Source organism: Corticium candelabrum, chromosome 1 (genome assembly GCF_963422355.1).
Source record: "Corticium candelabrum chromosome 1, ooCorCand1.1, whole genome shotgun sequence".
In the NCBI taxonomy this organism is placed as follows: domain Eukaryota; kingdom Metazoa; phylum Porifera; class Homoscleromorpha; order Homosclerophorida; family Plakinidae; genus Corticium; species Corticium candelabrum.
Genome location: NC_085085.1, coordinates 8,699,453 through 8,717,212, shown reverse-complemented (window position 1 = coordinate 8,717,212; position 17,760 = coordinate 8,699,453). Strand labels below are relative to the sequence as shown.

The following is a 17,760-nucleotide window of genomic DNA, read 5'->3' as shown; positions in this document are numbered from 1 at the left end:
CAGGTAAGACAGCTGAAAGCTTCGTCTTCTTGTAATTGATGGTGAGCCCTGTGTGATGGCAAGTGGAATCAATAGATTTCAGCAAGGTACAGAGACTTTCATATGAATCAGAGATCAGTGCCATATCATCAACATATTCAAGGTCTGACACTGACACCTATGATGTAGGCTTCTTCCTGTTTTCCACTAAGTCAGCATCCAAGAGGTATGACAAGCACAAGCCAACATCTGGTTGGTGATCAGTGATGGAAAGTCAAATCACGGTGTCAAAATATATAGAGCTTGAATAGGGTTAGAGCAAGTACACAACCCTGCTTGACACCAAGGGATACAAAGAAAGTGATCCGAGATTTACCATAAGTCCTTACAGTGGCAGAAGTGTTGTGGTGCAATGCATCAGTCATATTAAGTTACTTAGATGGCAGATGGTAACAGTAGTGAAGTCCCAGAGAGCTGCTCTAGTGACTGAAATTGTAAGCCTTGTGAAGGTCAACAAAACAGATGTACAAAGGACGATGATACTCCCTAGCTTTTTCCATCAGCACCCTGAGAAAAGAGTTGGTAAGTGCACCCTCTACCCTTGCAAAAAACCACACTGGTTTTCATGCAAAAGAGCGTCAGCTCTGGGTTTGATCCTGTTCAATACAGCACGAGTGAAAACCTTGCTGGGAATGCCTAAGAGGGCAATGCCTCTATAGTTGTCACACTTGGAATGGCTTATCTTCTTGTGAAGAGAGACAATGAGGTGGTTTAGACAATCCGAGGGTAGATGAGTGTCGTCTACCAAGGAAGCTTTTGGCGTGTGTGCCATCCCAAGGAAGTCGCTCAGTTGGAGGCCAGAGAATGCAATGGAACGATTTAGTGCTAAGAGATTTGACGGATTGCAACCTTGAGAAGGTTTGGAGGATACAAGCACAAGATCGTAAAGTGTGAAGGAATAGAATCTGGACCACCACACAAGAAGAAGTGAATTTCAAGAAAAAAGAAAAAGAGACAGACCACAAGGATGAGTAGAAACGACGACGAAAACAAGGCAAACAACAACAAAGTTTGATATACACTGCAGTGATGGTTGTGGCTTCACTACTGTAAATCATGCCGGCCTTGTAAACAATCAAAGGCAGAAACACAGTCAGTCTCTAACTGGCCAATGTCAGTATCGCCACTAAACCTTCCTTCAACAAGGCCTCCAAACCACGAGTGTTTTTGCTGTCAGTGGTGACCTTGGCCTGCACCGTTCCTTGTTGGAATGAACGCAGTGAAAGGAAGGTGTGTGTGTGTGTGTGTGTGTGTGTGTGTGTGTGTGTGTGTGTGTGTGTGTGTGTGTGTGTGTGTGTGTGTGTGTGTGTGTGTACTATTTTGGTACTGTCCATATAATCTGTCACCCACTTTAGTCAAAATTCCTTCAACTTCTTGATCATCCGCACGTGGTGAATCATTTGCTCGTTCATCTTCCCCAAAATTCAATGGCAAAAGCTACACACATCCACCAATTATCAACACTCATGTTCACACAATAAGACTACTCTCACCACATCGTCAGCTTCAACAATTTCTTCTGCTATTGCACCAAATCTCTCAACGTCTCTTTCTAGCTCTGACATTTTTTGATTGTGCACAATAGCTTCGCTTTGTGGTGTATAAAACTATAGAAACAGAGCAAATTACCCCTTTTTGTAGGCTTGAGTGTCCAGCCGGTCGTCTCCCCCAGGAGGAGAAAGACCAGCTGGAGACATTCGCCACTCAAAGAAAACCACCGACTCTCTATTCTCCAATCGAGATCTTACATACACAATAATTATTGATAGCAATGCACGTAACTATTGGCTCTCTGCTAATGCATTTGTAACTGAGTAGTCAATCCATCATGCCATCTGATATCACATTTTGTTTGCATGTGAGCTACACCTGCATGTTGTCTTCTTCTTGTTCCTTCACTTTCTTATTTCAAGAAATAGGCAGCACAAGCAAAACAATTTCTAGTCGCTGAGAGTATCACATTAAAAGAGTAGGCCATCTACAAAGCGTGGTATTTGCACTCAACGCAGGGCAATGTGCTAAGCTATAAATTTACGTAGGTTGCAGTCGACCTTTGGTTGACCTCTGTGGAAAGCTTTAAGTCTAGCAATCTTAAAACGAGAGACAGAGAAAGAGAAGAACTGGAAAGAGTCAACCTGTTGTTTGCAGACTTGGATGGCACCGACTCAAGACTGCTGGCACTTGCATAACAGCAAAACTACATTAGCAAAGAGCCAATAGCAACGTGCATCCCTATTAAGAATGCATAAACATTGAATGACAAATCTGATTGGAAGATAGAGCGTTGGCGGTTTGTTTGAGTGGCGAATGTCTCCAGCTGGTCCTTCTTCTCCTGAGGGAAGACAACCGACTGGACACTCAAGCCTACCCTTGTTGAGACACACAACAGATTAATCAAATGCATGAATGACGTATGCCTAAATAGCAAAATTTTTGAATGTTTATACCTCTGGTGTTGTATGCAGAAGAGGTGTTGAGACAGGAGAAAAATACTTTTCCTGCATTGTGAGTTGAGAATAAAAATACTATATTATGTTAACAGTGGTTCACAATATGCACTAAATAACGAGAAACTGTGCCACACACCATCTGGCACTACCCACATTATTAGCATCATGACAGGATTTTTTGAGTTTAGAGCATTACACACGCATCATCCAAAAATGGCATGTCCTTCAGGGGCAGATCCACAATGGGGCACTGGGGGCACGTACTCCCTAGTCTCGCGTAGCAAGACCCTCTCTGTAATCATACTTCCGGCGGGATTTTTCTACAGCATTTGACGTGTTCGTTCTCCGCTCCACTGATAAACGGTGGACTAAATGCCCTTTATTGGTCAACAATGGTATGCCATACACTCCACATTGGAATAAGTGCCTTGTTTGTCTCATGGATCATCCCAATCTCATTGTACACGTGTACGGTACAACGTCTGTGCAGGTACAAATACGCTCTACAGAGATGTGTTAGCATGCTTGTGTACTCATAGCAGTGTGCACGTTGATCTCGGGCGTCATTTGCTGATGCATGTGAGCTTATGTCGTCATAATCATTTCTGTGCCTGTCAATAGGTTTCCAGGTGAGGGTCGCAGCACAGCAACGTACTTTACTTCTTTACTGAACTAGCTGCACTACAATAAAGTGAAGACACGAGAGATGGTGACTGAACATGCCAGAATGGCAGATGGTCGTCATCTCACGGTTCCTTGCAATAAACAAACCGCTTATTCCAATGTGGGATGTATGGCATACCATTGGTGACCGCTAAAGATGCATTTAGTCCATCGCTTATCGGTGGAGCAAAAAGCGAACACACATCAAAGACTGTTCACCAGACCCTTTCCCACCAGAAGTATGATGGCAGAGACGGTCTGGCTACGTGACAATGTGCCCCCAGCAGTAATAGAGATTAAAATTTTCTAAACTAAATTTAAGTAGCAAGCCAATACGTTAAAATGTTAATTTCAAATGCCCTTAATAAATATACAAAGCGACTCAAAATCATCTACATAATTAGATGTTAGCACGGCTATGAAAGAATCAAGTGTTTTTAGTTACAGAAACCCTGAAAGAATGTCCCAAAGATGCACATGATGCTTAGTTCAGTAAAGCTAAAGAAATTTGCAGATGTTTTAGGCAATATCCATTCTCCAAGGACATGATGACATAAGACAACTAGAAGCAATACACCAGCTGCTGAACCCAAGCAATCTATTATTGCCATTGACTATACTATTTTTAGACCATTTGTTGACAGAAATGTCAACCAGGTTTACAGAATTGCAAAATCAGGCTGTTGAAGGGCTAATACTTGTTCTAACTACTGAGACATCTATCTCACGCGAAGAAAACTTTATACATACCTTTTTGATAATTTGATAAATAGACCTTCCTTTCAAGCTGAATTGCATCAACAGCACATGCATGTTGTGGATGAATAGGACTGAAGAAAGCCAACAACTATTTCTGAAGCACTCAAGAGGTGTGACGAAGCATTCTTTAGGAATGCGTAAACTATTTTGAAATTTGCTGTGAGTGCGAAACATAAGCTTGCTTTCTTCGTTAAAAACTTACCTAAGATCCACAATGTCATGAGAGAAAAATGACTTCCCTGGTTCTAATGTATATTTAAAGAGACTTGAACTTTAGTGCAGTTGACATCATCAGTCAATTTACCAATCGAAAGCTTCAGAAAATGCTGCAGCCAAACATTCTATTCAAGTTGAAGACTATTTCAAAGATTCAAGCATTGGCAGTGATGAATAAAACAAAATCTAAGTGGTTGGGTATTGGAGCAAGTTACTTAATACAATGAGATAGCTCTAAGTAAAGCTCTGATAACAAAACATAGTGTCTAAACATTACAATTTATATTATACTTCTGAAAAAAGCAGACTGCAAACTTTGTGACACCGGCATAAGCCCCTCTGGATCCGCCAATGTCTTTGTGCCTGTTGTGTGAATTTACCATTGCAACAAGCCCCATAAGATATAAAATTAGACCATAAAATCAAAAGCTACTGCAACAAATCCTTCAATACGAGCAAAGTGAGTTCTACAACTCTGTTGAAGAACTATATTTGCCAAACTCAAAACCTTCTTTAATGTATCAAAATATCACAAAAACGTTACACTATGCTATAGTAATTTGCATTTGGCTGAGTGATGCTGAGTGGGCAACATGGCAACATCCCTTCCTACAGCAGCCCAGCAGCTTCTAGTCAAGGCAAACACAATAGAACCAATTCTATCTGTCTGACTACAATAAAATGCAATCCAACTGTCATACATAACTATTAGTGCTGCCTGTGGTGCAGTTAACCAAGCTGGACCAAATAGCTATCTGGCGTGCATATTGTAAACCAACCATTACAGCATGAAAATGAAACTCACATCTGCCTCTTGAACAGGAGTGGCAAACGATGGAGTTTCTCGTCTCTCTATTCAACAGAATTTGGATAACACAAAGTAGCCAATAAACAACAACTAGATAAATAAAGTTGATACACACAGACAAACAGAATAAAGCACAAAAACAGATGAATACACAAACTGGTAGACAAATGCTGTGAATAACTAAAAACCACATACCTTCACCAGGAGGTGGAGTGGCCGCTGCAGGTGGTTGAGGTGGAAAAAGATTTCGTGCCAACACTGTTATAAGCATAATATCAGCGCTGTGTAGCTCAGTTGCAGACATGCTAAAATTGCACATGAAAGACAACTATTAGCGTACAAAGCAGCAAACAGGTTATCATCAATGTCAACTTTGTCTGCCTGTCTATCTGCTAAAGTGACCATTCATTGATCTATGTGTCTGTCTGCCTATTAGTCTGCCTGTCGGTTTCTCTGTCTGTCTGTCTGTCTGTCTGTCTGAGAACTGGATGGAACTGGGTATCATCTACACACCTGCAAGGTTGGCAGAGGGCCAATCTGGCAACACAATTCTATAGTGTCAGGATGGTGCAGTTGTTTGAACGAGCTCAAACTGCATCATCACAAAGAGCCGAGACAGCAATATACAGAATCTGATAATCGCTCCGATATCTTGATGTACAATGAATCAAACACAAAGTTGGATGTAAGCATGGCTCATCCTTGGAGCAAAGACATCCTAAATAGAGAGTCTAAAAGGCAGGCTATGCAGCTGGGATATGACAAATGAGAAAGAAAGGTAAATACAAAGCTCAGTCAGTTCAGGATGGCACAACACCTAGCTTAGTTCCTCTGGTCTTTTTTTGAACACTTTGGGTTCTGGGGTCAAGAGACTGATAACTTCCTGAACTCACGCTCAAAGAAATCAAAAGATTCGGAGGACAGAAGTACTGAAGACGACTTCAGAACGAGATGGCATAGACAGATTTCTCTAATATCCACAGATGTAATGCTAGAGTTATATTAAAGAAAAGAAGTAGATTGCATGTAAGTAAGATAGATGATTTTTTTCTTTGATCACTATGTTCATTAGGATAATAGCTATGAATTCAGACATTTCAGTAGTTTTGTTAATGATTAGGATGCTTTAATTTTTGCGATTGTTACATTTACAGTTTGGGAGAGAATAAAACAATTTGTCTGTCTGTCAGTCTGTCTGTATGCCTGCCAGGCTTAGGTCATTACAGGGGAACGGTGCAGGAGTATGGCTTGATGTTATTCCCTCAACATACAAGAACGCACTTAAACCTAACAAATTTCGTTTAGCATCTTGTGTGAGAGTGGGCATCAGCTTGCCATTTAGAAAATTGTGACTGTGGACAGAAGTTAGATCAAGGTTTCATTTGATTACCTGTAAAAATGGAGGCTGTCCAGTCTGGTCTCACGATACTATTGTTGCTGAATGGTCTGCTTGCCTAACAGAGCTGGGTATTCCTCATCAACAGAACCAAGAAACAGATACGAACAAACTGATGAAAGACCAGACATTACATTCTACAACATTGATTCTGGTGTCACCTGTGAATGTGATGTTTCTTTGGCTCACCCTTGGAGGAAAGACATAGCGAACGGAGCTGCAAATGCATGCAGAAATGCAGCGACAAAATGGGAATCAGAATATGTTACAAATATTCAAAGGAGTCCTTGCCAGATGGATCTAGCCCTGAAATTGTTCCCCTAGTTTTTAAGCATTTCGGCACATGGGGATCACAAGCGGATAACTCACAGCATGAACTGGAAAGAAAGGCAAGGCTCATTAAATGAAGACAAGTAGATGCAGAGTGTATTCATATTGACGACGAAGTTTTCTGTGACTCCCCAAAAATGCAATAGTAAAGTTGTCTAAGTTGACAACAAAGAGACTAATGAAGAATAACGTAGTTAGCAGAGATAGATACATTCAGTGCTTCACACACTGAAATAGTTGAACTTGCTTATGAAGCACTTTCTTTTAATTACTGAAAAATCATGTATTCTAGTGTGCAGAGATGCTGTATCCTAATACAATAACCTACCTGCCTGCCTGCCTGTCGTCTGTCTGTCTGTCAAATAACATTATTTCAAACATACATCTATCATACAATGCTAGCAAGGTAACTATGTAAAGTTCTGCAACTAGGAGAGTTTACTAGGACTACAAACAAACATCTAACACTTAAAGAGAACAATGTAAACTACCCTGAGCCAACTTAGTGGCTGAAAAACTGGGTAGAGCAATCTACGGCACATTCAATGTTCTTGGTGAGCACTGAGATTTTACTCATTATGACTTTAGCATTGCACTCTGTCTGTCTTCTGTCTGTCTGTCTGTCTGTCTGACTTTGTTGTTTGCAAGGACTGGTTTGCTTTCACAAATTCCTAGAATATGTACTAGTAGAGTCTATATGAGAATTAAGTATCTGTTTGTCTGTCTGTCTGTCTGTCTGTCTGTCTGTCTGCCAATGGTAGTATATTTTTCATGATGATCACTATTACAGGCTAAATAAAGTAGCTAATAGCAAACTTTTAAAGTGAGTTCAATAGGCTCTGAAAGACCATTATACATAACAATCTAATGTACATAGAACTGAGTTACAAAGTCATCTGTGTCATTATGATTACTGGAAGTTAGAATTAAAATCTTCTTAGTGATTGTGTTAGTGTTGCACTACTGCAATGCCATTGAGAAGCATTTCCGCCAAATGCACAAAAATTCCTTGCAGTTGTTCTTGCCTAAATCATCTGATGCTCTCTGTGACAGTTCCTGCACGTATGCGTTGATTTCCCCGCCCCAACAAAGTGTTCCGTGACAAAAGGACTAAACCTCAATGATAGTGCTCCAGGAAGTTTGAGTTGACCGCATTTTATTGTTTAGCTCTCCTCTCTTATTGCAGCAGCTGCCTCATCTTTCTCTGTAACTTGATTTAGAATATCTGATGCCCAAGAATGTGAAAAAGCCACATCTAATTCCACATTAGCGCCTGACCTGACATCGAACGCAGCGATATCTGGTCGGTTATTACTGTTGCTGTACCTATCTCTGGGTTCTCGCTTGTGATGTACCTGAAGTGGTCTTAATTATAATAATCATCCCATTCACATACCACTGAAACATGTGACCAAACTGGGCTACCACCCTTCTTACAAGTAAGTGAGTGATAACCCAACTCATCCAATGTAGCTCCACAATCACACCTCTCAATCCAGTTGACAGCTGACAATTGCATACCTAACCGAAACAAACTCGCCACACTATATTTGTATAGTTTACGTGCGAATTTTATGGATTTCTGAAATTGCAGTGATCCAGGCACCAGACCCTTTCCACCTAGTGAGCGAAGGCGAGCTGCGACTCTGTCTGTCTCTCTGTCTGGCAAATACATTATGTTCATAAATCAGAACTATTACAAGCTCTAAGATGATTTAAGCTAAATAACTCTAAAAAATACACAAACAGAAAGGACCCTTAGACCTACACATATAATGATTTAATAATTTGCAACTGCAGTGTTCATTCTGTGAATGCTATAGACCGATTGCACTCACGTGAGCTAAACTGACCACCCCCATGCGTGGAGGACAGTTGGGACATTTTCGATAAGTTAGAAGCCTGTTTTTCTCCGTTATCGCAACAGATTGTTAGATTCCAACAGCCGATGTCGCTACAATGCTAAATTGCAGCATGATGATGGTCGAGACCCTTACAAAATTTCCCTCAGGGAGTTGTCCGAGGACGTCGACGTGTGGCCTCAACGACAACCTGCATCCATGCCGGATGAAAATTTCTCTCTGAAAGCAAACTGCTTTAAAATGGAAATGCCGTATATTGTTGCCAGTTCCTCCTGAAGACAGTGCAACGACTTCTTTAGCCTGCCAAGATCTTCACTACTAGGTCTGCATGCATGCTATCGCTCCCATGCACTACTTCGTCAACAGTTTCAATGTCGTCTATAATTTCGCTTGCACATGCACTGCAATCAAGTGGAAGAACGGTTTCGTTGTTTTCTTCTAATCGCAGCCTCTTTGCATCCCTTTGCTGTACTCGTTCCTACCGTTCTGTCGTCAATGAATGCCTTGATGAATATCGCAGTTTCTGACTAGGAACCCAATCCGAATTCGTTTGGTTTTCCGTTGCAGAAGATTTTACGCTTACGAAGTGATCGAAACAGATGCATGTGTACTTCAAACTGATTTGTTTCAGATCTTTTCTGTTGCTAGCAGTGATCCACGCCCCTCGTCGCCATTCTGTCAGTTTTTGAAAGTTCTCGCCTTTGACCATCACAATCGCTGGCGAACAAACAAATCTAATGTCTCTGTCATGATTGGCACGGTTGCCGCAACCTACAACAGCACAGAAGTTTTCATTGCGATAATAATGTCCCGAATGTCCTCCAGCACGTGCACATGTAAGTAAGTTCCCACCTACTGCACTCGGTCGATATAACTTGTCTGCTATAACTTTAGCAAGGTTTCTCTGCAGTTGAATGGAGATGAGAGATCTCCACTTGGTCTTGAATTGGGCCTTGTTTTTTCTTTCTCTCATGCTCTCTTGAAAACTCAGCCAGCTTGTTCAGATAGTTGGAGGCTTGTATCCCTCAGCAACCAAACTGTTCAAGAACCAAGGGAACAAACAAAAGATGGTTTGATGCCTCCTGGAAGAAGCTCTTGGTTGTATTAACCTCTTTTCTCTCCTCCCTCCTTGAAGTTGCGATGCCCGCTGTGTCTGTCTGTCTGTCTGTCTGTCAACTATATATATTTTCATAAATGTACTATAGCACCAAAGCAATAGCTAATCTAGAGCCGTGTTTCCACTAGCTGCACCTTAAACTAGTTTAGCTTAAATGAGTTTAAAACTAAATCAGTTCAAGAAAGCGACTGTTTCCACTAGGAACTTGCACATCCGGGATGTGCTAAACAAACTGACTAGGAACGCCTTATTTTGAAGTATTGGGCTGGTCTGTCACTAAGTCAGGGCAACTGTTGGTTGTTACTGATTCAGCATCTGCTAGTAGGAATTTGCATGATGATGACTAAGGACACCGCCTTCTCTCTCTCCGTAGTTGCTGATTTCTTTCCCCTAGCTAACGACCCTTACATCTTCTAGGGCAATCGTATCTCGACAAAATAGTCAATATCATCAAAACAGCGTTGTCAGAAGCCATCTAAACAAGCGAGCTACTGTCACGTGACAGTTAAACCTAAACCACTTTGCTAAAACCTACTTCAAAGTAGGTTTAAGAAAGTGGTTTAGGTTTAACATATAACTGGTTTAGTGCAGATGGAAACAAGTCAATTCTTAAACCAGTTTAGCTTAAACCACTTGGTAAACCGGTTTAGGCACTAGTGGAAACACGCCCTATGTGTCCATTACATCCAGTACATACATGAAAACTGGTTAAAACTATAATGCACAGTATATATGCACAAAATACACATACAAACTATGACTAGATGAAAGAGACCTATGGTCCCGGTCTCTAAATGTTACGACTGTCCACCGAGAGCTGAAGTCTTCCTGCAGCTGTACTCGCTGAGGAGAGATGGGAACTTCTTTGTAAGGGTCTTGCTATTGCATTTTTGGAGTTGGACGGCAAATCTCTTCCTCCAATGGTCTAAGAATTCTTGGGCATTTGGTTTGCCTTCCTCATTGACTGAACTGCGAGATAGATGTTGCAGATATTGAAACCCTTTACTGTCTGTCTGTCTGTCTGCCCGCCTGCCTGTCTGTCTGTCTGTCAAACACATTTATTTCTTATACGCAAACGTTACAAGACAACTTTACAACACATTTACATAACAAGTAACCATTCTTCTGCTTGTACCTGGAGTAAAGAGCCAACAGTTTTGTGCCGGCAAGTAAAAAAGCATGAGAAGGGGCAGCCTCTTCAACTCTAAATAAGAGTCAAGCATACATGTAAAATAAACAAAGCAACTGTGTCCAGCATATCTTACTGTACCCTTTCATTGTCCTTAGAGACTGTTCCAGCAGCTGAATGCAGTGTGCATTCAGATCTTTCTTTACTAAAAGCATTTCGAGTGCCTGAAAGATGAGATGCCACCATGTAGTGCATGCCGTGGTAATGCAAAGAGAAAAAGACAAATACAAAACCCAATTAACTGAGTTATATAAATGCAAAAACATCCAAACATGCAAAAATCGACAAACAAGCAAGGAAGCAAACAAGCAAAAAGCGTGTTCACACCGACATCTGGACTAAATATGATTAACTATGATTACACCAATAGTAGAGCAAGCGCGTTCACACCGCTAACTACAATTAGTAAGTCACATAGGCACGTGAGTGTATTAGCCTCAACAGCTTTCATCCGTCATATCGGCAAGAATTCGCGTGAATTGTCTTGACAAAGCCATTGCTTTAGGTTGCATTTAGTTTGCTTTCTCTAACAGCTCCTTCAGGGACGCCAGGAAGTTGTCACATGTACAGGCATGCACGTAGTATACATCTGCCTGTGCTTCCGTGTACATTGCCATGTTGTTGCTGCGTTTGTACGTTTAAACATACAACACCACATCAGAAACATCGGCGGCATGCTCTTCTTGTATACTACCTCACATGCCAAAGTTACGTGTAACCACTAACGCCACTAATGCGGTTGTAATACTACTCTTTATGGCATTAGAATGACGTCAGAATGGCGTTACACTAATCATAATTAGGACTGGTGTGAACAAGTGGCGTTAGTGCACTAACGCCAAACTAATCATGATTAGGCCCGGTGTGAACACATTCAAACACACAAAAAGCAGACATACATGTACTACAGACAAAACATAATAACACCTGGCATATACAGACAAACAAACTATCAGAGAGACAAAGAAACATACAAACATACAAACAAACAAACAGACAGAGAAACAAACCTCATGGTCAACTGTAATTTTCATTTTAAATATCAATGCGTCAGTATGCTAACAGGCACAACAAAATTGTCAAACCAATCAAAATACTCACTTCAACTAAGAAAGCTTGATCTCGTTTCCATAGCTGTTCCCATGTGTCCAGACAGTTGGCCAACAACTTCCACCGTTTATATTTCTCCCTCACTGCACTTGGATTCAACCTTTCATGCACACAAGTTGTAACACACACACACACACACACGTACGCACGCATGCACACACGCATGCACACACGCACGCACGCACACACACACACACACACACACACACACACACACACACACACACACACACACACAAGTAGCCCATCCCAAAGGATGATGGCTGTTATAGCAAGAAAAGTCAATATCATATCTCTACAACTCCATAGTTCTACTGTTCTAAGTGCTTCATGTTTCATGTTTTCATGTCTTGATGTTACATGTACAACTTTAAGATGATGTATGGCAAAACAAATGTTCCTTATCTTGCTATGGAATAGATGGTTCGTTGAGAACTCGGAGGTGCATGTCAGGTGTCTCTTGCTGCTTGTTGTTAAGTATTTGTGATTTTAATTCTTGCCATAACAGAACTCGGTGCCAATTCATCCTCATCCACATCCAGTGTCCTGACTGTGACAATAACTGGACCCGAGCAAATACATCAAAAGTGCACGCAAGAACTTGACATACATGTACAACCGACTGAGTTAAGTGCGGGTGCCTTGCAAAGGAAAGACATGTGCCACATGACCTTCACCCGCGCCGAGTGTGTGGACTTCTGAGGTAGAGGACCGCTGATGTTAAGCGATGAAAAGTTGGAAGAATTAACCTCAAAATCTGGATGGAAATGAAGACTCGGGCGGAACGGGAAGATCATAGTAGTCCACGTGCAACCATAGTACATCAGGGCACGCGCGCGCGCGCGCACACACACACACACACACACACACACACACACACACACCACTTAAGTTTATTGATTTATTGTTGGAAAAAAGCATCTTACTGAGATGTTACAGGGCCATACAACAATTGCACCAAATTCTGAAAAACATGTGCCTTCCGAAGTAAATAATCTTCATCCTCATCTGGGTCTTTGCTGACAGCAACACAAGTCAGATCAGAAAACTAGCCAAAAATATACAGTAACCCATATGATAAAAATAATGCCGTAAAAAACAAGCAGCTGGACAGACACATAGACACGCGTGCAAACACAAACACACACACACACACATGCACACACACACACACACACACACACACACACACACACACACACCAAACAACTCAAAACATTTTAGCAAGTTGCTGTACATTAATTTATTAAAAATCAACAAAATGAACAATGTAAACTAAAGACTACTACATAGTAAAGGTCCGTGTAAGATTGTGTTTAATAAGCGAACGAAGATATTCAGTCTTTACTTAGTCACGTAATAATGGTTGTGTAACCATCATTTCTGTCAAACTAACGAGTGGGAACTCAGAAAACAGACTTTGCTCTACCTCCAACATTTTCTTCCCATTCCTTTTGCCAAACCTCAGTTTCCTTTGCTCATCACAGGAGCGAAATCAAGAGTCACCTCACTGTTCTCGCCAATAAATATTACAGTCGACCCCTCAAAAGGGAACAAATTGATTTCATTTTTAGCACATGTGTTGCAGAGTCAAAATTGCATTTATCTGGCATCATCATTATGTCAATCTGCCTCCCCGTTCGATCGTAAATAAATACATAAATACATAAATACATAATATATAAATATAATACATTGCGGCTTCACTTGACATGACAAGAAAGACTTGCTTCGCTCGCCAATTATTAGATATTGCAACAGAAAAACGACATGGACTGTGTCCATGCTATATCAATGCGTACTGCCAACAAACTGCACACTGAAACTATTAACTACTAGTGTACTTCCTGTTTAAGCATAACCAAGTGTTTTAGTATCAAATGCATGTCTGTTCCAAGACAACAGGTGATCTACATTTATAAACAATTAATTGAACTAAATTTTAACTTATACTAGTATTGAAGCTGTGTTTACACCGTCGCTTCCACAGCTATGAGCCTTCTAAATCATGCTAAAAGTAGTGCAAAGAATTACGATGTTAGACATTACTTTCTTTATATATGCGCCATTTGTAAAATCTATCTACAATTGTACATAGAGACTGTTGTTTCGCATGACTGCGAAGTCCGTAAATAGTCTGTACTCATCAAAGTACAGTATTTAACAAGAGTTATCGCATCCTGGACATAAAATTGCTATTATGTTAGATTCCCATATATATATATATATATATATATATATATATATGTCATAAACCAAGAAAGTGATTGATTCTGCGTTAGCAATTGCAAACAGGCAAGTTCTGTTGTCTATTTCCGACAAGATCTGGCAATTGCAAACGTGAATTACACTGTTCTGGTGAGAAAATTTTTCATGAACGTTTTGTGAATCTGATTGGCAGTTCGTCCATTGTCTCTGGTTGCCATGTACAACATGAAGCAAATACTGCTTCATGATTAGGCCCCACACAGGAGGGATGGCACATTTCTGAAGCATGACAAGACATAACCACTTAGACAGTCGGCCAGTCGCCCACAAACATAGCCTGCAGACCGGAAGTCAGTTCGCCCCTATACATTTTGAGGAGCTACTCACCAAGTCTCATGACTTTTACAAAGTCCCGTTTCTTAGGGCTCATAGCTCAATTATTTTTATACAATTTATCATGCCCTTGTAAACCTCCTAAACATGCATTTTGTGAATAACCATCAATACGTCAGACCAGTGCAGTATGCACATGATCTCATCACATCACTTAATCAAAATTTTAAAATTTTAGATAAAAATATTAGTGTATAAATAAGTGCATATTTATAAATTAATTAAATAAGTGCATTATAAATTAATTAAATAAGTGCATTAATGATTCACTTATTTAATTAATTTATAAATATACACATATAGTTACAAACACGCCCTTGCTCACGTAGCCAGCAGCCTACCAAGTCTGCTTTGACATGCACTTATTGAGTTTGTGCCTGTCAAAGCTGTTTTCTCAAGCAATAAAGTGTCATATTTTCAACTCTACAAAGTAGCATTTCACAAGTTCGATTATCTTGACACCCGAATGGGGCACTCCTCGACAACAAACGCTACCCGTCAAACTCTGAAACTCTGCACTTCAATACATGAAAACTAATTTGGCTCCAGAAATGTTAAGCAAAGCAGTTCTGCATTACAGAATCAATTCTAGAAATGAAATTATAGTGCACTAAATATCCTATAGGGTCACTACCAAAAAATGGCAGTCAGCATTCCGCTTTGAAACAAAGAACCAGGTTAATTGAAACAAGAATTTGACTAATCCAGAATTCAATATTATAGCTAGTCATTGCTCAATCACTGATCACATAAACTGGTGATTGTCCATCAAGATTGACTAATCAAATGTTGCAGTCCTGTCAAGTTAAAACATATAATCATAATTCCATAAACATCCCAAGTCCATGTAATAGTTTACTGTTACGCTCCTGCAAAATCCACTATTAGCACCTTCGTCAAATCAATTATCTTTGTTTTTGTTAACCTTTTACAATAATTTGCAACAATTGTACAATCCCCCCAAATTGTCATATCCTACTAGTAGTAGGGATAAATTATCCAAAACTTCCATATACCGATACATCCCATTTCAGCTTTCTGTTTTCAATTCAGTCTATAAGAGGAAACAAAGACAAACTGCAAACATATCCTATATTTTCAATGGCATGCCTAATGCATGCCAACGCATAACCATTAAACAATATTTCCAACAACTGAGCCTCTACTATTTAGAGCTAAACATTCTAGAATTAGTCTAGCATTAAGAAGTCAAAGCTTGACAGAGAGTTGTTGATAAAAAAAACGTTAGCGTTTTACTAACAGATTGACAATGATGAAATGCCCATCTTCCTTGCAATCATCTTCAAGATGTGCATGCTGTGAGGATGTGGTGGACCAAGAGTTTAAAACAATAACGAGTGGTTCAAATAAACTTTCAGTAGCTTTAATTAACCATGTCTTCATGACGGATGGCCTTGTCCAAAACTCAAGCTTCTGCTACTGCTCCAGCATGCTTTGCTGCCTCTACTATATACGAAAGCCAAAGGGAATTTCTCACTGACACATCAAAATATGTTGGCAATCCATGCTCAAAATCTAGGTGAAAATATCACCAAGTCTACAACGTTGCTCCCGTCAACATCAAGTCATCAATAAGAATGATGTAAACTAGTGTGTCATAAAGGGAGTTGTGTCGTTTGATAATCAAGTTGGTCTTCTGATCGCACCCTAAGAGATGATCATCTAATTCGTCTAGCAGAGATCCCAAAAGACAAAAGATCAGAATACGGCGAAGAAGGAAGACACCAACCCCAAGTCAAGCATGCAACACTTTAATAAACTCCCTGCTGGGCATGGCAAGGCCTAGATTATGATTAGGTAACACCCATCACCATGCCCCAACCTGTTGAGCTGAAATAGCATTCATCCTTGCATAATCACGAATGCTGGCTTCCTGATTTGGGTCTGACCAAAGCTTGCTATCTAACAAAACTTGTAGATGATGTTGGGTGTCTACTGTTTGAACTCATGGTCAGGTAATAACTCTCGTAATATTTCTTGTGTGTATTCTGTTCATTGTGCTCTGTGAACTGTTGGAATAGTTGTTGATATCTGCATTTATCAGTAGTCAATACATCTCTATACATCGCTACTCAACATATAGTACATATTATGATATGAGTAAAAATATGTCATACCACCAGCACCAGTGTGCAATCAGTACCATGCAGATAAGTCAAGCACCCAACACCACATCATTAATTAACTTAATTGTACAATCCAACACAAAAGCTGAATGCCTGACCAACTCCTGACGTGGCTGGCCTTCTAAGCAACTATATATAGAAACTAATAGTAATTAAGCACTACTGATCATATGTATCTAGTTACGATCATATCCAAATGACCTCCTACCACTTGTGAGAAGACATGTGAGTGGACAATAAACACAAACATTGATAAATAGTACCTGATAAAACACATAGGTTGAACCATCCTCGCACGACACTGACGAAAGGCTGTTGCCAACATTTGTAAATCTCAACTACACGTGATACACCACGCGTCACCACCATGTGGTATAACACGTGTACATAAAAACTAACTTGAGAAGCAAACAACGGTAAGAATAAGGTTGCGACTGTGTTCATGTTCACTTCCTGTTCGTTCGTTTGCGATGAGAGCCCAGTTGACCGCATGTCTGGCGAATCGCTGCACGCATACGCCTCTTTGACTTCCTCATCCTGTTGTCTTTGTTTCTCAATAATGACGCGTTTAAACTCGTCATCAGCTGAAAAAAAAACTAGCTCGGAAGTCGCATTGAATACTACGAAGCACTTCATGTCTCTAAACACGTGACCTGTAAGCAATGCTTGCCGTCTCCCGGACGTTATTAAGTTTAATTAAAGTACGCTCCTCGTAAGTCACGTGACTTTTAAAGTCGCGTTTCTTTGACTCGTAGCTTTCTAAAGAGGGAGAGAATGGCTACGCGAGATTATGCATTACACGCCAGGTGTCAACACAACAACAACTAGCGAGCTATCAAAAAAGAGGCTCCAAAAATTTGCAATCTAAATTACAAAGCACGATGTCTGAAATGACATATAAACAACAACATCTATTATTATACAGCAAATCTGCAATTACATCTGTTTAACACATTTTGACGACCTGTAGTCAATTACGATAGGAAAAGAACGAAACTATAGTCTAGGACTTTGATGGACAAAGCAGTGCCCGTTAATTCGAATTTAGTACCTACAACGCTCGCTGTCTGAAA

The 17,760-nt window shown here is 40.3% G+C and overlaps 1 protein-coding gene across 2 annotated transcripts in view; it reads right to left on the bottom strand.

The window, feature by feature from the left end:
* Positions 1–17,327, bottom strand: part of LOC134187571 (BLOC-3 complex member HPS1-like) — a 45,815-nt gene extending 28,488 nt beyond the window's left edge. Inside the window, exons 1-11 of one of the 2 annotated variants that reach the window (XM_062655727.1) lie at positions 17,087–17,327; positions 16,951–17,025; positions 12,866–12,987; positions 11,931–12,039; positions 10,911–10,993; positions 10,776–10,844; positions 5,131–5,240; positions 4,933–4,979; positions 2,487–2,537; positions 1,533–1,646; positions 1,390–1,476 (exon numbers count right to left, since the gene is read on the bottom strand). In XM_062655727.1, the coding sequence (XP_062511711.1) occupies positions 1,390–1,476; positions 1,533–1,646; positions 2,487–2,537; positions 4,933–4,979; positions 5,131–5,240; positions 10,776–10,844; positions 10,911–10,993; positions 11,931–12,039; positions 12,866–12,987; positions 16,951–17,025; positions 17,087–17,323 (1,104 nt within the window). In that variant the 5' untranslated portion in view covers positions 17,324–17,327. The remainder of the gene's footprint in view (positions 1–1,389; positions 1,477–1,532; positions 1,647–2,486; positions 2,538–4,932; positions 4,980–5,130; positions 5,241–10,775; positions 10,845–10,910; positions 10,994–11,930; positions 12,040–12,865; positions 12,988–16,950; positions 17,026–17,086) is intronic. The other variant, XM_062655733.1, reaches the window with a different exon arrangement.
* Positions 17,328–17,760: the final 433 nt, after the last annotated feature.